Consider the following 25,299-nt stretch of genomic DNA (forward strand, 5'->3'; position numbering starts at 1 on the left):
CTTGCCCTCGTATTCTGCCCAACATCTTTACATACAAAGTCATTGTGTTTTTAGTGATGACTGGTAAACCTGTGAGATATTTGTTTTTGTATTTATCAGTTTATTCAGTTAAGTCATATCGTTGTTATTCTGTGTGGTATCAATTTTTGTGTTTGTCACCATTGTGAATATCTTCCTTACATATAGTGATCTATAAAATCTCAATGGGACTTTAATAAAATCTTTAGTTCACCATTTAAGTATACAAAGAAGAATGAGTGGTCAAACCTACAGTCTACATATGTAGTAGTATTAAATAGTATTTATTAAATTGCTTTCTATAACAAATAGATGTGCTAAAAGCCCAAACTGTAGCATAATATGCAAAGATCATACTTTTTTATTATGTGTTCATTTCTAGGATTTTCAGGAATATTTTCCCCATCAACTGTACATAAACCACATTAAAGTGATCACTAAATTACCTCTACTGCCAATAAATGACATAAAAATGTGACACAGATGTATTTTGACTAAATAGGATGTATTGACACTGTAATATTGGAAAAATTAATTTTAAAAAAATGTTACTCAGCGATTATGGTAAGAAAAATATATATTAAACTCTTTACATTCAAAAAAAACATTACAGGACATATTAGTACTGTAGGTTAGTGTCTTTTCAGTGACTCCACAGTTTCTCTCTACAGTACGTTGGCCTGACGGGAATGAGGCTGCAATATCTCAAGAGTAACAATGAGTTTAACAGTTTTTCTAAACCAGGGATAGAAAAAGGCATAGATCAAAGGGTTTAGACAGGAGTTAAATGTCACCACAAAAAACATAATAATGTGAGTTGAAGAACCCATCATGTAGTTATAGCCAGCGAGAGATATGCCATAAAATGGACAGTAACACATGAGAAACACAGCAACAACCACACCAAGAGTCCTGGCTGCTTTCAGCTCTGATTTCTTCACAGTTACAGTCTTTGAACGCTGCAGTTTGACAGCTGCAATGTGGGTGCGCATGGACCGAGCCTGAGACACAGCAACTACAAACACTCTTGTATACAGAATGATGATGGATGTGGTGGGAATAATGAACCTTAAAACGAGGTCAACATGTCCATTTACATTAATCAAACATTCTCCGTAGCAGGAGTTATACTTGCCTGGTTGTTTCAGGTTATCAAATAAAAACAGGAAAGTGTAGAAAACAGAGTAAATCCAACATAGGAGCACACAGATTTTAACTCTCTTTGGAGTAATTTTGGTGCCGTAACGCAATGGGTCACAGACAGCCACATAACGGTCGACTGATATCAGCACCATGTTTACTGCTGTAGCAGGGACAGTGATATAGGGCAGAAAAGAACACAGAATACATGCCAGGTCACCCAGGAGCCAACAGGGTTCTAATAACAGGATTTGAAACGGCACCACGAGAAGACCCACAAAGAAGTCTGAGACAGCCAGTGAGAGGAGGAGGAGGTTGGTGGAGGTGTGGAGCTGCCTGTAGTGAGATGGTATCATTATGGTAACTATTACAAACATTCACAGTATTATTGCAAAAAGAAAAATCATTTTTAGAACAGAACAACGTTTAGGTGCACAATTACTGACAACAGCATACTCTAGTTGTGATGTCACAGTGGTAAGATCTGCTTATGAACAAAGACATCATCAAACCAAAACAATGTAACTGTTCAGAGAAATTAGACAAATAATCAGAGTTAACACATTTATCCATGCCTGAAGTGGGAGATGGAGATGATGACCAACAGGTTGAGAAACACAGTGAGCAAAGAGAAGGAGGGCAGCAGAGTGTAAAGGAGCATTGACTCAGAGTGAGGGCGTGTGCGTTTCTTGCAAGAGTTGTTGAGTTGTGGAAAACAGAGTTCGGCTTCCTCCAGTGTCTCCATCATCACAGAGAGGAGGAGGAGAGAAACTGCTGATCATTTGTAGCTTTCTGAGAAAAGTTCAGTGTCATTGACAATTTCTCTCTCCTCTCCTTCCCCCTTCTCCCTCACTATCCTCCTCCCTCATACTGCAAGTCATACTCATGCACCTTTGTCACTTCTGTTATCTTTGTATGAAATCCTTTACTGGGATGTAGTATTTCAGTTTTGGTTGATGCAAGCAGTAATAAAGTCACGATATTATGAGCTGCAGTGATATAGCAGTCAGAAGTATTGTTAAAGTTAACAATAAGATTTATCTCCAATTACAATATGCACAAATTCTTTTTGTTTTTTTCAAAATGCTAAAACATTTAATGTAAGGTGTATGTGTAATGGAAGTCCATAACTAGCTTCTTTTTTGGGCTTCAAAACTCACTAAGGCCCTGGTTTACTAAAGATGTGCATGTCAATCATGTAGAAACTTGGCAACAACCTCAGAAAACATCACAAGCTGATCCACTAAGGGTGTGCACTGAGGGACTGCATCTCTGAAATGAGTAAAATAGCACATTCAGCGTATTTTCCAACTTTGTCTTCATAAGTTTGCTGAGTAAGGCATTTTTGCCCAAGGGATGGTGTCTGAAATTCAGGTGCAGATGGCCTGTGTTATTTGAAGGAGTAGGATGCAAATACGAAATTAAAGAATGTGTCCAAAATGTGTATTTACCATCCATATTAATATATTTGCCATGAAAAAATACTGTCTAGTGATCCAGTTCTGGAGTTTTTGGTTGAACTACAAGCACGTAAGCAGCACAAAATAAAGTTTTGTTTGGTTCAGCTAGTTGTTGAAAAGGACTTAGAACCTAAGAACCGACAGTCACACAAGTTAAATGAGACAGTTTTTAGGAGGTTTTGTACGTAACTCTTGTAAAAGTAAGCCATTTGTGTAATTCACTTAGTGCAAGAGAAGATATGTAGGTTACATGTGTGTTCATGATCATTATGCCCCCAAAATGATCTGACTCTGGTTTCTGTCCACACAGAATGCACTGAATGAGGCCAAAAGTGACTTTTATTTGGTTGCTGCTAGCAAAAATGGTTCCATAAAGCATTTCATCCTGTCTCATGGATTCTGTTCATTTGTCCATTGACAGGCATCATGAACAGATACTTTTCACATAATTTAGTCTCCAGATTTACCTTTGGTTCTAGGCTCCGCCTGGCCTAATTGGGACAACCCCCATGTTGATTGGAGACCAGGCAGGATTCTCGGTTTGGGACCGACCAGCTCCGCTACCTTCCTGCAAGCGACGATCCAGCCCCCAGTCTTCTGATCAGGTGCCCTACCCTGGAGAGAATCGCTATGCAGAATACCTGGACGAGGTACTAGCTGCTGGCTTGATCGGACCCTCTTCCTCTCCAGAAGGGTCCGGTTTCTTTTATGTCGGCAAAAAAGACAGAGGCCTCTGTCCTTGTGTTGACTTTCAAGGTTTGAACGACATTATCATAAAAAAAGATTTTTAAAAAAGCGCATCCTGTCCCTTTAATTTCTTCTGCATTTTAGCTCTTGCAGGATGCGTCCATCTTTATGAAACTTTAAACCTTTGCAAAGATCATGCCTTTTGGACTTACCAATGCCCCCTGTCATGTTCCAAAATCTGGTTTATTATGTTTTAGGACATATGCTGAATAACTTTGTTTTTGTCTCTTGATGACATTCTTATTTTCTCCAAAACTGAAACCGAGCACGTGGAACACGTGCAGAAGAAGAAATGTCAGTTTCATGCCAAGAATGTTCCCTTTCTAGGATTTATTGTATCTCCTGGACAGATTCAGATGGACCCAGCCAAGATCTAGGCAGTGCAGGAGTGGTTTACTCCTGAGTCACATAAAGCTCTACAGTGTTTTTATGGATTCGCCAATTTCTCAGGAAATTTGTGCACAATTACAGTCAGGTCGGCAGCCCACTTCACACTCTAACCTCCACTAAAGCATGATTTTCCCAGACCTCAGAAGCCCAGAAAGCCTTCAATCTCCTGAAACAAAGATTCACTTAAGCTCCCATTCTGATTCCAGTTTGTGGTGGAGGTAGATTTATCGGGCTTGGAAGTAGGGGCAGTGTGCTCTCAGGGATCCAAAAATTACAATAAAATGCATCCTTGTGCTTTCTTCTCCAGGCAAATGTCCCCTGCAGAAAGCAATTACTGCATGGGAGACCAGGAACTTCTAGCCATTAAATTGGCATTGGAGAAATGGCGTCACGGGCTGGAGGAAACCAAACAGCCTTTTCTGGTTTGGACCGATCATAAGAACTTGGAGTAGCTCCGCACAGTTAAGCGTCTCAAAGCCCGACAAGCCAGGTGGGCTTTGTTCTTTAATAGATTCAACTTCTCCCTTTCATATCATCCAGGCAACCGCAACATCAAGGCTGACGCCGCCACTCAACAGTTTGAGTCCCAAAACTCCTAACCCATCTTACTTCATCCTCGCTCCTGTCACCCGGCTTGGAATCACTCTCCTAGGAATCGAAAAAGGGGTTCTGAATGCTCTCATATACAGAATGATAATGGCTGTGTTGGGAATAATAAATCTAAAATGAGGTCAACATGTCCATTTACAATTAATCACACATTTATTATATTGTTTTCTGTTATAATAGATATGTCAAAAGCTCAAACTGTAGTAAAATATGAAAAGATCATATTTTTTTTATTATGTGTTCATTTCTAGGATTTTCAGGAATATTTTCCCCATCAACTGCACATAAACCACATTAAAGTGATCACATCTATGTGAAACTCAGCTGCCTAAATTACCTCTGCTGCCAATAAATGATATAAAAATGTGACACAGATGTTGAATAAATGTTACTCAGAGATTATGGCAAGAAAAATATATATTAAACTCTACACATTCAAAAATCTAAACAAGCCCTTTTGGAAAAAATTACAGGACATATTAGTACTGTATGTTTGTGTCTTTTCAGTGACAGTTTCTCTCTACAGTACGTTGGCCTGACGGGAATGAGGCTGCAATATCTCAAGGGTAACAATGAGTTTAACAGTTTTTCTAAACCAGGGATAGAAAAAGGCATAGATCACAGGGTTTAGACAGGAGTTCAATATCACCAGAAAAAACATAAAAATGTTAATTGAAGAACCCATCATGAGGTCATAGCCAGCGAGAGATATGCCGTAATATGGACAGTAACACATGAGAAACACAGCAACAACCACACCAAGAGTCCTGGCTGCTTTCAGCTCGGATTTCTTCACAGTTACAGTCTTTGAACGCTGCAGTTTGACAGCTGCAATGTGGGAGCGCATGGAACGAGCCTGAGACACAGCCACCACAAACACTCTCGTATACAGAATGATGATGGATGTGGTGGGAATAATGAACCTTAAAACGAGGTCAACAGCTCCATTGACACTAATCACACATTCTCCATAGCAGGAGTTATACTTGCCTGGTTGTTTCAGGTTATCAAATAAAAACAGGAAATTGTAGAAAACAGAGTAAGTCCAACATAAGAGAACACAGATTTGAACTCTCTTTGGAGTGATTTTGGTGCCGTAACGCAATGGATCACAGACAGCAACATAACGATCGACTGATATCAGCACCATGTTTACTGCTGTAGCAGGGACAGAGATAAAGGGTAGAAAAGAACACAGAATACATGCCAGGTCACCCAGGAGCCAACAGGGTTCTAATAACAGGATTTGAAACGGCACCACGAGAAGACCCACAAAGAAGTCTGACACAGCCAGAGAGAGGAGGAGGAGGTTGGTGGAGGTGTGGAGCTGCCTGTAGTGAGATGGTATCATTATGGTAACTATTACAAACATTCACAGTATCATTGCAAAGAGAAAAAACATTTTTAGAACAGAACAACGTTTAGGTGCAAAATTACTGACAACAGCATATTCCAGTTTTAAAATGTCACAGTGGTAAGATCTGCTTATGAACCAAGACATCATCAAACCAAAACAATGTAACTGTTCAGAGAAATTTGACAAATGATCAGAGTTAAGATAATTATCCATGCCTGAAGTGGGAGATGGAGATGATGACCAACAGGTTGAGAGACACAGTGAGCAAAGAGAAGGAGGGCAGCAGAGTGTAAATGATCATTGACTCAGAGTGAGGACGTGTGCGTTTCTTGCAAGAGTTGTTCAGTTGTGGAAAGCAGAGTTCAGCTTCTTCCAGTGTCTCCATCATCACAGAGAGGAGGAGGAGAGAAACCGCTGATCATTTGTAGCTTTCTGAGAAAGGTTCAGTGTCATCGACAATTTCTCTCTCCTTTTCTTCCTCCCTCACTGTCTGTCACTTGTGGACACTGATATTCCTCTGAAATACGTCACAAGCTGATCTACTAAGGGTGTGCACTGAGGACTGCATCTCTGAAATTAGTAAAATAGCACATTCAGTGTATTTTGCAACTTTGTCTTCATAAGTTTGCTGAGTGAAGCATTTTTGCCCAAGAGTTTGTGTCTGAAATTCAGGTGCAGATGGCCTGTGTTATTTAAAGTAGTATGCAAATACGAAATTAGTGAATGCGTGCAAAATGTGCATTTACCATCCATATTAATATATTTGCCATGAAAAAAATACTGTTTAGTGATTGAGTTTTTGGCAGTAATGCAGCCCAAATTAAATTTTTGTTTGGTTCAGCTGGTTGTTGAGAAGGACTTAACCTTAAGACCAACATTCACACAAGCTGAAAGCAGTTTTTAGGAGGTTTTGCATGTAACTCTCTTAAAAGCAAGTCATTTGTGTAATTCACTCAGTGCAAGAGAAGATATGTAGGTTACATATGTGCTCATGATCATTATGCCCCCAAAATGATCTGCTGAGTCTGGTTTCTTTGCACACAGGATGCACTGAATGAGGCCAAACTTGGCTTTTATTTGGTTGCTGCTAGGAACAATGGTTCCATAAAGCATTTCATCCTGTTATTCTGGGTTTTAAGAGATAATGTATGCAACATGGCTAGAAATACTATATAATGTGCAAACACTACACCTGTGATTCTGTTTTGTTTTTTTGAACATTCGAATAAAGGCCATTGGCACTAATTGAAAAGGAGATTTATGCGACTTAACTGATGTCTCTGTACAGTAAGAGGAGTTTGTCTATAAACCATTATAATAATGTCAATATGAAGTGCATTTGGTTATTTAAGGGCAAAGAAGTACAATAGCAGATAAATGTGTCACAAGTCTGAGGAAAGACTCCTTTGTCAGAGATAACACTGATACAGGAAACATTTTTCAAGATTCAAAAAAAAAAAAAAAAAAACTTTAAGCCCAGGGAAATTGTTTTGCCTCATTACCACTGTTCTTAACACAGACAGAAAGAAAAGGAACCACAACCAGGAAAGATCCAACACCAACATAAATACACAAACATCAATACAGAAAAACTCAATATATATATATATATACAAAATATGTAAAATAGACAAATGAAATTGGGTCAATATATATACCCTATGTAATCTAGCCACAGGGGTTGCAAGCCAGTGACTTCTGTGCCGGTCCCAAGCCCGGATAAATAGAGAGGGTTGCGTTAGGAAGGGCATCCAGCGTAAAAATTGCCAAAATAACCATGCGAATCATCCACAAGACTTTCATACCGGATCGGTCGAGGCCCGGGTTAACAACGACCGCCACCGATGCTGTTAACCTACAGGGTGTCGGTGGAAATTTGATTACTGTTGGTCGAAGAAAGAGGGGAGGCAGAAGGGTTCGTGGTCAGAGAGAGAAGGGAAAAGGCAGGAACATAGATCTGAGAATAGGGACTCTTAACGTTGGCACGATGACAGGGAAAGGCAGAGAGCTGGCAGACATGATGGAGAGAAGGAAGGTAGATGTTCTGTGTGTGCAGGAGACAAGGTGGAAGGGCAGCAAGGCACGTAGTATTGGAGGAGGATACAAACTGTTCTACCATGGTGTGGATAGGAAGAGAAACGGGGTAGGAGTGATCCTGAAGGGGGAGTTCGTAAACAGTGTTCTAGAGGTGAAAGAGTCTCAGACAGGGTGATGAGCATAAAGCTAGAAATTGAAGGGGTGATGATGAATGTAGTCAGTGGGTATGCGCCACAGGTTGGCTGTGAGTTAGAAGAGAAGGAGAGATTCTGGAGTGAGTTTGATGAGGTCATAGAGAGTATCCCCAGAGGAGAGAGAGTTGTTGTTGGAGCAGACTTCAATGGGCATGTTGGTGAGGGCAACAGAGGTGATGAGGAGGTGATGGGCAGGTTTGGTGTGAAGGAAAGGAATCTGGAAGGACAGATGGTGGTGGACTTTGCTAAGAGGATGGAAATGGCTGTAGTCAACACTTACTTCCAGAAGCGAGAGGAACATAGAGTGACATACAGAAGTGGAGGTAGGAGTACGCAGGTGGACTACATCCTATGTAGACGAGGTCATTTGAGAGAGGTTAGTGACTGCAAAGTGGTGGTAGGAGAGAGTGTAGCCAGACAGCACCGCATGGTGGTGTGTAAGATGACTCTGGAGGTCAGGAAGAAGAAGAGAGGGAAGACAGAAAAGAAGACCAAGTGGTGGAAGTTAAAGAATGAAGAAACTTGTGAGGAATTCAGACAGAAGTTGAGACAGGTTCTTGGTGGTCAGGATGAGCTTCCAGATGACTGGGAAACTACAGCAGAGGTTATCAGGGAAACAGGTAGGAAGGTGCTAGGTGTGTCATCTGGAAGGAGGAAAGAAGGTAAAGACACTTGGTGGTGGAATGAGGAAGTACAGGAATGTGTCAAGAGGAAGAGGTTGGCTAGAAGGAAGTGGGATGTAGAAAGGACTGAGGAAAGTAGACAGGAGTACAAGGAAGCGCAGCGTAGAGTGAAGAGGGAGGTGGCAAAGGCCAAACAGAAAGCTTACGATGAGCTGTATGACAGGTTAGACACAAAGGAAGGAGAGAAGGACTTGTACAGGCCAGCCAGACAGAGAGATAGAGATGGGAAGGATGTGCAACAGGTAAGGGTGATTAAGGACAGAGATGGAAAGGTGCTAACAACCCAGGAGAGTGTGCAGAAAAGATGGAAGGAGTATTTTGAGGAGCTGATGAACGAGGAAAATGACAGGGAAAGAAGGGAGGAAGATGTTGATGTTGTGGAGCAGGAAATAGCAGAGATTGGAAAGGATGAGGTTAGGAAGGCTCTGAAAAGGATGAAGAGTGGAAAGGCTGTTGGTCCTGATGACGTACCTGTGGAGGTGTGGAAGTGCTTAGGAGAGACAGCAGTGGAGTTTTTAACCAGTTTGTTCAATAGGATTCTAGAGAGTGAGAAGATGCCTGAGGAATGGAGGAGAAGCGTTCTGGTTCCGATCTTTAAGAACAAGGGTGACACGCAGAACTGCAGCAACTACAGAGGAATAAAGTTGATGAGCCACACAATGAAGCTGTGGGAAAGAGTAGTGGAAGCCAGGCTTAGGAAGAAGGTGGAGATTTGTGAGCAGCAGTATGGTTTCATGCCCCGTAAGAGCACCACTGATGCCATTTTTGCTTTGAGAATGTTGATGGAAAAGTACAGAGATGGTCAGAAGGAGCTGCATTGTGTCTTTGTGGATTTAGAGAAGGCGTATGACAGGGTGCCGAGGGAGGAGCTGTGGTACTGTATGAGGTCGTCGGGAGTGGCAGAGAAGTACGTCAGAGTAGTTCAGGACATGTATGAGAGAAGTATGACGGTGGTGAGATGTGCTGTAGGTCAGACAGAGGAGTTCAAGGTGGAGGTGGGACTACACCAAGGATCAGCTTTGAGTCCCTTCTTGTTTGCTATGTTGATGGACAGGCTGACAGATGAGGTCAGACAGGAATCTCCCTGGACAATGATGTTTGCGGATGACATTGTGATTTGCAGTGAGAGTAGAGAGCAGGTAGAGGAACAGTTGGAGAGGTGGAGGTTTGCCCTGGAAAGAAGAGGCATGAAGGTCAGTCGTAGTAAGACAGAATACATGTGTCTGAACGAGAGGGATCAAGGTAGAAGCGTTAGGTTACAGGGGGCTGAGGTGAAGAAGGTGCAGGAGTTTAAGTACTTGGGGTCAACAGTTCAGTGTGATGGAGAGTGTGGAAAAGAGGTGAAGAGGCGAGTGCAGGCAGGTTGGAGCGGGTGGAGGAAAGTGTCAGGAGTGTTGTGTGACAAAAGAGTGTCAGCAAGACTCAAAGGAAAGGTCTACAAGACAGTGGTGAGACCAGCTCTGCTCTATGGGTTAGAGACGGTAGCAGTGAGAAAGAGACAAGAGGCTGAGATGGAGGTAGCAGAGATGAAGATGTTGAGGTTCTCCTTAGGAGTGACCAGGTTAGACAGAATAAGGAACAAGTACATCAGAGGAACGGCTCACGTTGCCTGTGTTAGCGACAAAGTCAGAGAGGCCAGACTGAGATGGTTCGGACATGTTCAGAGGAGGGATAGTGAATATATTGGTAGAAGGATGTTGGAGATGGAGCTGCCAGGCAGGAGGGCAAGAGGACGACTAAAGAGGAGATATATGGATGTTATAACAGAGGACATGAGGTTGGCTAGTGTTAGGGTAGAAGATGTTCATGATAGAGTGAGGTGGAAAAGGATGATTCGCTGTGGCGACCCCTGATGGGAAAAGCCGAAAGAAGAAGAAGATATATACCCTATGTGGATTGAGAGCAAGTATGACACCATCATTTCTCCCACCCCTTACAGAGGGGGTAGGAATTGTACAGATTGATGGCCACAGGTAGAAAGGATCTCCTGTGGCGCTCTGTGAAGCATTTAATGTTAAGTCTTTGGCTGAACGTGCTCCTTTGTCCAGCCAACAAACTGCAGTGGGTGGGAGGGATTGTCCAGGATTGAGAGGAGTTTGGACAGCATCCTCCTCTCAGCTACAACATGTAGCATTTAAAGGTTTTATTTACAAAAAGAGTAAAAGGGGAAAAGTCAATGAGTATTGCAGGGAAATCGTTGGGAGGAGACGGCGTGGGGTGAGTGTGGAAGTCTGGGTGTGAACCGGAAGTGGTTGTTGACAGGAATAGGTGGGGATCACTGAGCTGAACAGTTTTCCTTGGTGTCGACGTTCCCTGGTTGAGCGCAGTGGACGGGAGGGGATGTAGACCTGAATGATTGAATTGAGATAAGATGGGGCTGTGGAGTTGACCACTCTGTAAGCAAGAGACAGAGCTTTGAACCTGATCCTTGCAGCCACAGGAAGCCAGTGCAAAGATCTGAAGAGCGGTGTGACATGAGACCTTTTAGGTTGATTAAAAATGAGGCGTGCTGCCGCATTTTGCTACAACTACAGAGGTAGTTCAGTCACTAAATCCAGCAGACTAATATCTGATGACGGGGTGATCCAGGTCATACACACAGACAGTACAAAGAAAAGTCCGGCAGGCAAAATCCACAACGGAAACAAAAGTCCAGACACTTTATGGACACTAGAATACTGAAAAAAGAAATAACTATAACACATATTAAACTTTGTATGTTCATAAATCTTTTTATGATTCTTTTCTTTAAAGATTACAGGACATATTAATGATGTACACTTGTAACCTTTTCACAAATGTACATCACAAACTGTCACTCCACAGTTTCTCTCTACAGTACGTTGGCCTGACAGGAATGAGGCTGCAATATCTGAAGGGTAACAATGAGTTTAACAGTTTTTCTAAACCAGGGATAGAAAAAGGCATAAATCAAAGGGTTTAGACAGGAGTTCAATATCACCAGAAAAAACATAAAAATGTTAATTGAAGAACCCATCATGAGGTCATAGCCAGCGAGAGATATGCCGTAATATGGACAGTAACACATGAGAAACACAGCAACAACCACACCAAGAGTCCTGGCTGCTTTCAGCTCGGATTTCTTCACAGTTACAGTCACTGAACGCTGCAGTTTGACAGCTGCAATGTGGGAGCGCATGGAACGAGCCTGAGACACAGCAACTACAAACACTCTCATATACAGAATGATGATGGATGAAATGGGGATGATAAAACTTATCACAAGATCGACAGCTCCATTTACACTAATCACACATTCTCCATAGCAGGAGTTATACCTGCCTGGTTGTTTCAGGTTATCGAATAGAAACAGAAAGTTGTAGAAAACAGAATAAATCCAACACAGTAGAACAGAGATTCTAATTCTCTTTGGAGTGATCTTTGCAGTATAATGCAGAGGGTCACAGACAGCAACATAACGATCAACTGATATCAGCACCATGTTTACTATTGATGCAGGGACAGTGATAAAGGGTAGAAAAGAACACAGAATACATGCCAGGTCACCCAGGAGCCAACAGGGTTCTGCTAAGAGAATCTGGAACGGCATCACAAGAAGACCCACAAGGAAGTCTGACACAGCCAGAGAGAGGAGGAGGAGGTTGGTGGAAGTGTGGAGCTGCCTGTAGTAGGGTAGTATTATTATTATTATTGTGACTATTACAAACATTCACAGTATTATTGCCAAGAGAAAAATCTGTTTTCAAACAGAACAGTTATTTGCAGTCTGTCAGTGCATTATACAAACTGTAAATAAATGAACAGAGATATCATTAAACCAAAAGATGTAATAACTCAGAGGTCACTTATTTCAATGAATCTCATCACAACAACAAATGATCAAAGTTAAACATCTATCTGTGCCTGAAGTGGGAGATGGAGATGATGACCAGCAGGTTGAGAGACACAGTGAGCAGAGAGAATGAGGGCAGCAGAGTGTAAAGGATCACTGTTTCAGAGTGAGGGCGTTTGTGCTTCTTGCAGGAGGTGTTGAGGAGTTCTGGAAAACAGAGTTCAGCTTCCTCAAATGTCTCCATCATCAGAGAGAGAGAGGGAGGAGAAGCTGCTAATCACCTGAGTCAAGTTCTCTGTCATATTCTTAATGTATCTCTCTCTCCTCCCTCACCGTCTTTCTTCTTCCTGTTGGCCACTGTCATTCCTCCTCCCTCATACTCATGTGCGTCTTTTACATTTTCTGAAATCTATTGGTGTAAGAGGATATTTTTGTTTTGGCTGACTTATGAAGTTAGATTATTATGATCGGCAGTGAGGGATCAAATAATTTTGCTGGAGTATGGTGTCGTACCTACCCAAATTACTGTAAATCACTTTGAATGTCATACTTATAATTATGAATACATAAGCAGAACTAAAACCTGTTCTTTTCACAATATGATATGATGTGAACCATGCCTCTCTGAAGACCTACGATGAAGAATTGTTGACTTGCATTAAGCTGGAAAGGGTTACAAAAGTATCTCCAAAAGCCTTGATGTCCACGGTAAGACTGACTGTCTACAAATGGAGAAAGTTCAGTACTGTTGCTACTCTCCCTAGGCGTGGGCGTCCTGTAAAGATGACTGCAAGAGCACAGCGCAGAATGCTGGATGAGGTAAAGAAGAATCCTAGAGTGTCAGCTAAAGACTTACAGAAATCTCTGGCACATGCTAAGATTTTTGTTGACACATCTACAATAGGGGAAACAATCTAGCCACAGGGGTTGCAAGCCAGTTACTTCTGTGCCGGTCCCCAGCCCGGATAAATAGAGAGGGTTGCGTCAGGAATGGCATCCGGCGTAAAAATTGCCAAAATAACCATGCGAATATGAGGTCGTCGGGAGTGGCAGAGAAGTACGTCAGAGTAGTTCAGGACATGTATGAGAGAAGTATGACGGTGGTGAGATGTGCTGTAGGTCAGACAGAGGAGTTCAAGGTGGAAGTGGGACTACACCAAGGATCAGCTTTGAGTCCCTTCTTGTTTGCTATGTTGATGGACAGGCTGACAGATGAGGTCAGACAGGAATCTCCCTGGACAATGATGTTTGCGGATGACATTGTGATTTGCAGTGAGAGTAGAGAGCAGGTAGAGGAACAGCTAGAGAGGTGGAGGTTTGCTCTGGAAAGAAGAGGCATGAAGGTGAGTCGTAGTAAGACAGAATACATGTGTCTGAACGAGAGGGATCAAGGTAGAAGCGTTAGGTTACAGGGGGCTGAGGTGAAGAAGGTGCAGGAGTTTAAGTACTTAAGGTCAACAGTTCAGTGTGATGGGGAGTGTGGAAAAGAGGTGAAGAGGCAAGTGCAGGCAGGTTGGAGCGGGTGGAGAAAAGTGTCAGGAGTGTTGTGTGACAGAAGAGTGTCAGCAAGACTCAAAGGAAAGGTGTACAAGACAGTGGTGAGACCAGCTCTGCTCTATGGGTTAGAGACGGTAGCAGTGAGAAAGAGACAAGAGGCTGAGATGGAGGTAGCAGAGATGAAGATGTTGAGGTTCTCCTTAGGAGTGACCAGGTTAGACAGAATAAGGAACGAGTACATCAGAGGGACGGCTCACGTTGACTGAGTTAGCGACAAAGTCAGAGAGGCCAGACTGAGGTGGTTCAGACATGTTCAGAGGAGGGATAGTGAATATATTGGTAGAAGGATGTTGGAGATGGAGCTGCCAGGCAGGAGGACAAGAGGACGACCAAAGAGGAGATATATGGATGTGTTAACAGAGGACATGAGGTTGGCTAGTGTTAGGGTAGAAGATGTTCATGATAGAGTGAGGTGGAAAAGGATGATTCGCTGTGGCGACCCCTGATGGGAAAAGCCGAAAGAGAAGAAGAAGATCTACAATAGGAAAAACATTTAACAAGAATGGAGTACATGGGAGGACACCGCGGAGGAAGCCATTGCTGTCTAAAAAAAATATCGCAGCACGTTTGAAGTTTGCAAAAGAGCACCTGGGTCATCTTCATTAATATCCTGGAAGGCAGTGAAACAGAACATAGTAGATGGTTCACTTAACGTAAATAAAAGGCACAGCACACCAACATTAAAACCTCATCCCCACTGTAAAACATGGCGCAGGGAGGATCATGGTTTGGGGCTGCTTTGCTGCCTCAGGGCCTGGACGGATTGTTGTCATTGATGGAAAAATGAATTCCAGAGTTTATCAAGACATTTTGCAGGAAACCGTAAGACTGTCTGTCCCCAACTGAAGCTCCACAGAGGATGGGTGATGCAACAGGACAATGATCCAAAGCAAACAAGTAATTTAAGAAAAGAATAGCTTCAACAGAACAAAATACGCCTTCTGGAGTGGCCCAGTCAGAGTCCTGACCTCAACCCGATTGAAATGCTGTGGCATGACCTTAAGAGAGCGATTCACACCAGACATCCCAAGAATATTGCTACACGGAAACAGTTTTGTGAAGAGGAGTGGTCCAAAATTACTCCAGATCGTTGTGCAGGTCTGATCTGCAACTACAGGAAACGTTTGGTTGAGGTTATTGCTGCCAAAAGACGGGTCAACCAGTTATTAAGTCCAAAGGTTCACATACTTTTTCCACCCTGCACTGTGAATGTTTACATGTTATATTCAATAAAAACATGAATTATGATATGACATGATTATTTTCAGCAGACTGTGTTTTTGTGTTGTTGTGAGTTAGATGAAGATTGGAGCACATTTTATGACCAATTTTAATGCAAAACTCCACGTAATCCCAAAGGGTACACATACTTTTTATTTGCCACTGTATTCAGTGTTTTTCTTAAGCAATTTGAATTCAAACTGGGGATTTCAGGGCCAACCCACAGTGTTTACATTATCTATCTTTTAAGAGCGTTTAACACAGATATAACTGTATGAAATCTTAAAAGACCCAACATTTCTCAGTTTATTTTCCATTTTGCACCTGCACCATTTTCCCTGTGCTTGTTCTAGGAACTACCTACAGCCTTTGCTGGAGTCAAGTAGTCAAATACCTAGCATTAACAACCACTGTCTGAAGATGTAAGCATCATGTTGTTTGGTAACATCTTAAGGCCAAATTCACAATAAATGGGACAAATGAAGCATGGTGTGAGGGCTATCTGGAGCTACAGACAATCGGTCCAAGGCCTTTTCTTCATGATTGTGTTTTGAAAAATCTATTGAACTGGACCTGCTAGCCTGTCTTGGTGCCCTGAGTTTGAGTTGAGATGTCCATCCCTAAAGTGTCTGTTTTCTTAGAGACCCTTCAAGATTCTCAATCAAACATGCCTTTGGTTTTTTAATGGAGCACAGTGAATTTTTATCTGACCACTCATGTCAAAATGTCTTAATTTAATGTCCTAATTGTCTACAAGCCACCTAAGTCAGTCCTGACAAAGGTGAGTTCAGCCAAAGAACGCTGGTTAAGTCAAACTTACTGCTTCTTCCTTCTAGTTTGTCTTGAACAGTGTAAGTGATTTTTTCAGACTTCAACTAACTATGTCAACTGTAATTGTTGCATCAACTATAGTGGTAGCTTGATGAGCTGTGGCTCTCTTGTGGCAATGATTGCATCAGTGTTGATGTGAGGAGGTTGGGCATTCATTGAACTCTGCAGTGAATCATCTTATGTCATCATATGACCCCCAAGGAAAGCAGGTGTGAAAATGAAGATTATGCAGGGTGTGTGTGTGTGTGTGTGTGTGTGTGTGTGTGTGTGTGTTGTGTTCACAAACAAAAGAAAACACTCACGCCTGAGAGCAAACACATTATTGCATTATTGTAACTTTTTTTGTTTAAAACCAACTATTTTATCTGTGGGTCTCGTCTCCAAGCCCAAGGTTAAAGAAAACACAAAATAACTCAAACTAATTAAAAATAAAAACACTTAAGACAGAGTATGTGGCTGTTTTTTTTACTGAAAAGCCTCTAAAGTCCCACTGAAAACTACCTGTCGAGCACCAGATTAGCTGTTGAACACATACAGTGAGGGAAAAAATTATTTGAACCCCAGCTGATTTTGTAAGTTTGCCCACTAACAAAGAAATGATCAGTCTATAATTTCAATGGTAGGTGTATTTGAACAGTGAGACACAACAATGACAAAAAAAAATCCAGAAAAATGCGTTTCAAAAAGAGTTATAAATTAATTTGCATTTCTACAAAGGAAAGAAGTATTTGATCCCTTCGAAAAACGTGCTTTAGTACTTGGTGGCAAAACCTTTGTTGGCAATCACAGAGGTCAGCCGTTTCTTGTAGTTGGCCACAAGGTTTGCACACATCTCAGGGGGGATTTTGGCCCACTCCTCTTTGCAGATCCTCTCCAATGTTTGGCAACTCGAACCTTCAGCTCCCTCCACAGATTTTCTATGGGATTAAGGTCTGGAGACTGACTAGGCCACTCCATGACCTTAATATGCTTCTTCTTGAGCCAGTGATTTGTTGCCTTAGCCGTGTGTTTTGGATCATTGTCATGCTGGAGTACCCAACCACGACCCTTTTCAATGCCCTGACTGAGGGAAGGAGGTTCTCACCCAACATTTGACGGTACATGGCCCCATCCATCCTCCCTTTGATGCGGTGCAATTGTCCTGTCCCCTTGGCAGAAAAACACCCCCAAAGCATAATGTTTCCACCTCCATATTTGACAGTGGGGATGGTGTTTTTGGAGTCATAGGCAGCCTTCCTCCTCCTCCAAACACAGCGAGTTGAGTTGATGCCAAAGAGCTCGATTTTGGTCTTATCTGACCACAACACTTTCACCCAGTCTTCCTCTGAATCAGTCAGATGTTCAGTGGCAAACTTCAAACGGGCCTGTAGATGGGCTTTCTTGAGCAGGGGGACCTTGCGGGCACAGCAGGATTTCAGTCCTTCACGGCGTAGTGTGTTACCAACTGTTTTTTTGGTGACTATGGTCCCAGCTGCCTTGAGATCATTGACAAGTTCCTCCCGAGTGGTTCTTGGCTGATTCCTCACCGTTCTCATTATCATTGAAACTCCACGAGGTGAGATCTTGCATGGAGCTCCAGACCAAGGGAGATTGGCAGTTAATTTATGTTTCTTCCATTTGCAAATAATTGCGCCAACTGTTGTCACCTTCTCACCCAGCTGCTTGGCGATGGTCTTGTAGCCCATTCCAGCCTTGTGTAGGTCCACAATCTTGTCCCTGACATCCTTGGAAAGTTCTTTGGTCTTGGCCATGGTGAAGAGTTTGGAATCTGGATTGATTGATTGCTTCTGTGGACAGGTCTCTTTTATACAGGTAACGAGCTGAGAGGGCTGCCAATGTCAGCTCGTTACCTGTATAAGATCCACCTGGGAGCTAGAGATCTTGCTGATGGATAGGGGATCAAATACTTATTTCCTTCATGGAAATGCAAATTAATTTATAACTCTTTTTGAAACGCATTTTTCTGGATTTTTTTTGTCATTGTTGTGTCTCACTGTTCAAATAAACCTACCATTGAAATTATAGCCTGATCATTTCTTTGTTAGTGGGCAAACTTACAAAATCAGCTGGGGTTCAAATAATTTTTTCCCTCACTGTATGTTTCTGATGTGTTGATAGAGACGTTGAATATTGGACTTGACTGTTAGCTAACACACTGGTAATGTGTCAATATATTTGTCTTTTACCATATATCACTAACCTGGATGGTACTGGGCCCCTTGGCACTGTAGTATACTCTGGCCCTTACCGTGACGGTGTTACTAACATTTCTGAATCAGACTGTTTTACAATAAGATACTGGCGATCATGGAAATTCACTACCCTTCAAAAGTCAGCCCAGTGCCTGTTAATAATAAAAATGTAATATTTGTTTAAACCTTTTTATGCCTCCACGCCGCTGACAGCTGTGTCCAGAGATATTATGTTTTTGGGTGTCTGTACATCCATGTGTCCTATTCTTGTGAGCACAATTGTCCATTTGCACTCAAGAATCAACAGGTGGTCCAAAGGTCAAGGTCATTATGACGTCATTTGTGTTTCATTTTTGTTAATGCTAAATCTCAGAAAAGCCTGAAGGGAATTTTTCTTCATGTGACCTGTAGCCTACAACACATGATTTGACTATGTTACTTCAATAGGTTTGTGTCTGAGGATGTTGTATACCTGCACATACATGCCATGGATTTTTTTTCTTATGTAGTTACTTCAATTCAATGCCTCTGTCATCAGAGGGATGGGAATTGCTCTATTACTACAACCAGATCATTTACAGCACATATATGATCATGTGAATCGGTAGCTCAACTGACAATAAAAAACACAATTACTACAGAAAAATAATAAACTAGTGCTCAGTAAATTCTGGCAGAGTTATGTTTTTAATTTTAACATGCAAATTACAACAAATAGAATAGCATCACTCCTATGTGTGCAACATTAAAGGAGATGTGGCTAATATACTGTATATGTCTCCTCCCAGGTCAGATCAGAGAACGATGTCTGCACAGGAATAAGGCCACAATATCTCAAGGGTAACAATGAGTTTAACAGATTTTCTAAACCAGGAATAGAAAAAAGCATAGATCACAGGATTTAGACAGGAGTTTAAATATACTAGAAACACCATAAAGACCTCAGATGACGAACCAATCAAGAGATCATAGCCTGACAAGGAAACACAATAATATGGACAATAGCACATGAGAAACACAGCAACAACCACACCAAGAGTCCTGGCTGCTTTCAGCTCTGATTTCTTCACAGTTACAGTCACTGAACGCTGCAGTTTGACAGCTGCAATGTGGGAGCGCATGGAACGAGCCTGAGACACAGCCACCACAAACACTCTCATATACAGAATGATGATGGACGACATGGGGATGATAAAACTTAAGACAATGTCCACAGCTCCCATTATGTTAATCACACATTGTCCATAGCAGAAGTTATACCTGCCTGGTTGTTTCAGGTTGTCAAATAAAATCAGACAACTGTAGAAAACAGAGTAAATCCAACAAAGGAGAACAGAGATTTGAACTCTCTTTGGAGTGACCTTTGCAGAGTAACGCAGAGGGTCACAGACAGCGACGTAACGGTCGACTGATATCAGCACCATATTGACTGCGGAGGCACAGACAGTGATGAAGGGTATGATATAACACAAAACACACATCAAGTCACCAAGAAACCAACAGGGTTCTGTAAAGAGGATTTGAAACGGCATCACGATGAGGCCCACAAGGAAGTCTGAGACAGCCAGAGAGAGAAGGAGGAGGTTGGTGGGAGTGTGGAGCTGCCTGGAGTGAGACAATATCACTGAGTATTACACCAAAAGCATTATAACTACACAACTTTTTATAAAAGCAGTAATAACAGGTAAAACTACTGTGTTTCTTTGGGGTTAGTTTGGTGGTTATAAGTAGTTCTTAAGAACAAAAGTCTGATCAAACCACCAGGATGTTTTAACTGTAAATGTTAAGACATGTATCTGTGCCTGAAGTGGGAGATGGAGATGATGACCAGCAGGTTGAGAAATGCAGTGAGCAGAGAGATGGAGGACATCAGGACGTAAATGATCATTGCCTCAAAATGAGTGCGTGTTTGCTTCTTGCAAGAGGTGTTGAATTGTGGAAAGCAGACTTTAACTTCCACCTGGGTCTCCATCACCAGAGGGATGAAACAGTTGCAGCCTTGTGAGAGAAACTGTGTGTCATTAGCATCTTATTATCCTGTACAGCCTCATTCTCTTTCTCTCATTTCTTTTTTATTATTTTTTTTTTTGCACACCTCCTCCCTCTTGGTTTACGTCATACTCTTCAGCTTTCCCTTTGTTACTCTCTGTAACAGATTGCTTTTTGTTTCAATTGGCTGATACATTGTCGTAACTTCAGTTATCATATTGAGAAAAAAGATGAATTATTTTGATTAAAATGATCAAAAACCCATCCCATTCATTTGTGATGTCAATATTCTTATAAAGAATGGGTCAAATGTAATGTGGAGGAAATCACTTCTCATGACAAATGGACAAAGAATTATTATTCAATAACCATCATGACTCAATAAACCATATTTACAAATCATCAATTGTCTTCTGATGCCACATTCAAGTGAGGAAGTTGATCAAAAATACAATTACTTCCTAAGCTGATGAGTGTTATATAAGACACTGGCTACAGTTATGTATTTTTTATCTATCTATATTTTTTATTTTATTTGGAGTGACACAGAGGTGCAGTGGTTGGCACTGTCTGAGTTTGAATCCACCTGTTAGCCAGGTGCCTTTCTGTGTGGAGTTTCCCTGTTTTCCACATACTTGTTTGGGATTTCTGCAATCCTGCCTCCTCACACAATTCAAAGACAAGCAGTTAGATTAACTGGTGAGTCTAATAGGTGTAAATGATTGTCTGTCTCCGTATGTCAGCTCTGTAATAGACTGCCAACCTGTGTACGTGACCCCTACATCTAACCAATGACAGCTGGGATTTGCTGCAGCACTACCAGGACCCTTAACAAGACGTGGTCCATGGTGAAGTGGTTTATATAATAGTTCAATTGGTGTTTTTATTTTGTTCAATTTTTTGTGCATTTGAAATATGTCCTACTAACTGATCAGCAATAACATTATGGTATTATTCGTTCCCCTTTTGCTGCCAAAACAGCCTTGATTGGTCAAAGACTCTGAAGATGTGCTGTGGTGTCTGGTACCAAGATCTTAGCAGCAGATCCCTTAAGTCCTGTAAGTTGTGAGTTGGGGCCTCTATTGATTAGTCTTGTTTGTTCAGCACATCCCACAGATCCTTTATTTGATTAAGATCTGGGAAATTTGTCAACACCCTAAACTCGTTGTTGTGCTCCTCAAACTATTCATAAACCATTTTTTGCTTTGCGGCAGTGCACATGATCCTCCTGAAAGAGGCCACAGATATCAGGGAATACCATTTTTATGGTACTTTCTACTCTCTACTCCCCAGGACTGTTTTAAAAACACTGATTGGCACTTTGTGAAGCTGCAACACACGGGACTGTAGAAACAGAAAACATAAAGATTCACTGCACGTTGGCTTAAGGAAACTTTTAATGATTAATTAAAAGGCCTTCCTAAATAAGCGTACCATGTATAAATCTTACATTGTGATTAATAAGTGAAAGCTTAATTTCTAATAATTCCTCTATTTGTGCACTGTGCAAATTTCTTAAACTATCATGATGCACATGTGTAAATTATTACAATGTACATGTGTTGTTTTCATTGAAAGAAACCTTGAAAACCATTATTTTGTAATGATTATGATTTCTGACTTTGAGAGCAGACACACAGTGAGGATGTTTTCTTGTATATTTGTTATGAACCATCAATTGTTGTGCTTTAACAATTATAGTGTTAAGTACTACATAGCAGTATCAATTCAGCTTTTATCAATTCAAAACATGTCTGCATGAATATAAGAATGTAGGCTTGTGAATCTACAGCCTAATTTTACAATATTGTTATATTTTATTGACGTCAGAATATAGAAGTGCATTGAAAATGAATTCAGCAAAGGAAAATATGTATGTATGATTCTACATAGTTGTATATGCTTTCCATGTGATTCTGTAAGGCCCTACACTGTAAATTGCCACTGTCACTGTAAAGGAGACTTTTGTTGTGATTTATTTATTTATTTTGTTGTCTATAAATGGACTGAATTAAACTGAACTCCTTATATTTGCACAACATTAAATTACAAAAGATAAGAACATCATTAATGTATTTTCCCCTCACAGAAAAAGACATTTGTCTCTTTCAGGGTCATCCAGAAACTTTCTCTTACAGAACAGTGTCTGCACAAGAGAGGACGCAAAATCTCAAAGGTAACAATGAGTTTAACAGATTTTCTAAACCAGGGATAGAAAAAAGCATAAATCACAGGGTTTAGACAGGAGTTTAAATATAACAAAAAAACCATAATGACCTCAGATGAGGAACCAACTACAAGATCAGCACCAGAGAGAGTGACACAATAATATGGACAGTAACACATGAGAAACACAGCAACAACCACACCAAGAGTCCTGGCTGCTTTCAGCTCGGATTTCTTCACAGTTACAGTCACTGAACGCTGCAGTTTGACAGCTGCAACGTGGGAGCGCATGGAACGAGCCTGAGACACAGCAACTACAAACACTCTCATATACAGAATGGTGATGGAGGAAATAGGGATGATAAAACCTAAGACAAGATCAACAGCTCCATTTATGTTAACCACACATTGTCCATAACAGGAGTTATAACTGCCTGGTTGTTTCAGGTTATCAAATAAAATCTGAAAACTGTAAAAAACAGAATAAACCCAACACAGGAGGATATAGATTTGAACTCTCTTTAGAGTGAATTTGATGGGGTAACGTAGAGGGTCACAGATAGCAACATAACGGTCGACTGATATCAGAACCATGTTTACCGCAGAGGAACAGACAGTGATGAAGGGTATGATATAGCACAAAGCACACATCAGTTCACCAAGAAACCAACAGGGTTCTATGAAGAGGATTTGAAAAGGCATCACGATGAGACCCACAAGGAAGTCTGAGACAGCCAGAGAGAGAAGGAGGAGGTTGGTGGGAGTGTGGAGCTGCCTGGAGTGAGACAATATCACTGAGTATTACAAATACCAAAAGCATTATAACCACACAACTTTTTATAAAAGCAGTACTAACAGGTAAAACCACAATTTTTCAACAAGGCTAGTGTGGTGGTTATAAGCAGTGCTTAAGGACAAAACATCAGGATATAATGTTCTGAGGTCAAACTGTACTTTAAATATTAAAACATGTATCTGTACCTGAAGTGAGAGATGGAGATGATGACAAGCAGGTTGAGAGACATAGTGAGCAGAGAGAAGGAGGACAGCAGAGTGTAAATGATAATAGACTCAAAATGAGTGTGTGTTTGCTTCTTGCAAGAAGTGTTGAATTGTGGAAAGCAGAGTTCTACTTGGGTCTCCATCACCAGAGGGAGGAGGAGAAACTGCTAAACCATTGCAGCCTTCAGAGAAAAGTCATTTGTTATAAGCATCTTATTATCCTGTTCACCCCATTTCACTTTCTCTCATTTCTTTTTCTTTTCTTTTTTTTTTTTTTTTTTTGCACACCCCCTCCATCTTGGTTTACGTCATACTCTTCAGCTTTCCCCTTGTTACTTTTAACTGCTACTCATACCTGATTTAAATGACCAAAAATATTATCAATATTCTTTTAAAGAATGGGTCAATGTAATGTGGAGGAAATCACTTCTCATGACAAATGGACAAAGAATTATTATTCAATAACCATCATGACTCAAAAAAACAAATTCACAAAGCATCAATTGTCTTCTGATGCCACATTCAAGTGAGGAGGTTGATCAAAAATACAATTACTTCCTAAGCTGATGAGTGTTATATACGACACTGGCTACAGTTATGTATTTTTTATCTAGAGTGGCAAGAAAAAGTATGTGAACCCTTTGGGATTACGTGGAGTTTCACTTGAATTGGTCATAAAATGTGCTCCAATCTTCATCTAACTCATAAGAATACAAAAACACAATCTGCTTAAAATAATAGTAAACAAACATTATATGTTTTGACCCTTGCAGCAATAACCTCAACCAAACGTTTCCTGTAGTTGCAGATCAGACCTGCACAACGATCTGGATTCATTTTGGACCACTCCTCTTCACAAAACTGTTTCCGTGTAGCAATATTCTTGAGATGTCTGGTGTGAATCGTTCTCTTAAGGTCAAGCCACAGCATTTCAATCAGGTTGAGGTCAGGACTCTGACTGGGCCACTCCAGAAGGCATATTTTGTTCTCTTGAAGCTATTAATTTGTTGAATTATTTGTATGCTTTGGGTCACTGTCCTGTTGCATCACCCATCCTCTATGGAGCTTCAGTTGGTTTACGGTTTCCTGCAAAATGTCTTGATAAACTCTGGAATTCATTTTTCCATCAATGACAACAATTCGTCCAGGCCCTGAGGCAGCAAAGCAGCCCCAAACCATGATGCTCCCTCCCCTATGTTTTACAGTGGGGATGAGGTTTTGATGTTGGTGTGCTGTGCCTTTTTTTCTCAACACATAGTGTATGGTATGGTGTTTTTTCCAAGCAACTCAATTGTGGTTAAATCTGTCCACAGAATATTTTGCCAGTAGTGCTGTGGAACATCCAGGTGCTCTTTTGCAAACTTCAAACGTGCTGCAATATGTTTTTTTGGACAGCAATGGCTTCCTCTGTGGTGTCCTCCCACATGTACTCCATTCTTGTTTAATGTTTTCCTATTGTAGATGTGTCAACAAAAATGTTAGCATGTGTCAGAGATTTCTGTAAGTCTTTAGCTGACACTCTAGGATTCTTCTTTACCTCATTCAGCATTCTGCTCTGTGCTCTTGCAGTCATCTTTTACATCACATGGTTGGTTCACATTAGGCTGTTCTTCTTGAAACCAGTAAACCCAACACAAGTTTGTGTTTTTAAAGGTCAGGACATCTTTCAGCAATACATCCAATATCATCACACTGATTGGACTCAAGGTTGGTTCACTGCTGGCTCCAATTAGTCATTTTTAGCTCTTGTAGAAGTCATTAGGCTAGGGGTTCACATACTTTTTCCACCTTGCACTGTGAATGTTTACATGTTATGTTTAATAAAAACATGAAAACATATAATGTTTGTGTACTATTATTTTCAGCAGACTGTGTTTTTCTATTGTTGTGAG

At 41.2% G+C, this 25,299-nt stretch overlaps 5 protein-coding genes across 5 annotated transcripts; all 5 read right to left on the reverse strand.

Moving 5' to 3' along the window:
- Positions 1-683: 683 nt before the first annotated feature.
- LOC113167141 (trace amine-associated receptor 9-like) lies at positions 684-2,027 on the reverse strand. The gene is made up of 3 exons (XM_026367549.1): positions 2,012-2,027; positions 1,734-1,884; positions 684-1,494 (listed from the first exon to the last, which is right to left on the reverse strand). The coding sequence occupies exons 1-3, from the start codon at positions 2,025-2,027 to the stop codon at positions 684-686; spliced, it is 978 nt and encodes a 325-aa protein (XP_026223334.1).
- Positions 2,028-4,884: 2,857 nt separating this feature from the next.
- LOC113167147 (trace amine-associated receptor 13c-like) lies at positions 4,885-6,474 on the reverse strand. The gene is made up of 3 exons (XM_026367556.1): positions 6,468-6,474; positions 5,937-6,090; positions 4,885-5,695 (listed from the first exon to the last, which is right to left on the reverse strand). The coding sequence occupies exons 1-3, from the start codon at positions 6,472-6,474 to the stop codon at positions 4,885-4,887; spliced, it is 972 nt and encodes a 323-aa protein (XP_026223341.1).
- Positions 6,475-11,468: 4,994 nt separating this feature from the next.
- On the reverse strand, positions 11,469-12,663 carry LOC113167987 (trace amine-associated receptor 13c-like; the record flags this gene model as incomplete). The annotated part of the gene is made up of 2 exons (XM_026368999.1): positions 11,469-12,279; positions 12,521-12,663. Coding segments are annotated over 2 exons (954 nt in total), but the record flags the coding sequence as incomplete, so codon positions are not given.
- Positions 12,664-19,044: 6,381 nt separating this feature from the next.
- On the reverse strand, positions 19,045-20,222 carry LOC113167148 (trace amine-associated receptor 13c-like). Its single transcript, XM_026367557.1, has 2 exons — positions 20,053-20,222; positions 19,045-19,855 (listed from the first exon to the last, which is right to left on the reverse strand). Exons 1-2 carry the CDS (start codon positions 20,220-20,222, stop codon positions 19,045-19,047), a joined length of 981 nt encoding a protein of 326 aa, XP_026223342.1.
- A 1,203-nt stretch (positions 20,223-21,425) lies between these two features.
- On the reverse strand, positions 21,426-23,550 carry LOC113167149 (trace amine-associated receptor 9-like). Its single transcript, XM_026367559.1, has 3 exons — positions 23,387-23,550; positions 22,376-23,180; positions 21,426-21,467 (listed from the first exon to the last, which is right to left on the reverse strand). The coding sequence occupies exons 1-3, from the start codon at positions 23,548-23,550 to the stop codon at positions 21,426-21,428; spliced, it is 1,011 nt and encodes a 336-aa protein (XP_026223344.1).
- Between the last annotated feature and the right edge of the window lie 1,749 nt (positions 23,551-25,299).

This window comes from Anabas testudineus, chromosome 7, assembly GCF_900324465.2.
Source record: "Anabas testudineus chromosome 7, fAnaTes1.2, whole genome shotgun sequence".
Taxonomy (NCBI): domain Eukaryota; kingdom Metazoa; phylum Chordata; class Actinopteri; order Anabantiformes; family Anabantidae; genus Anabas; species Anabas testudineus.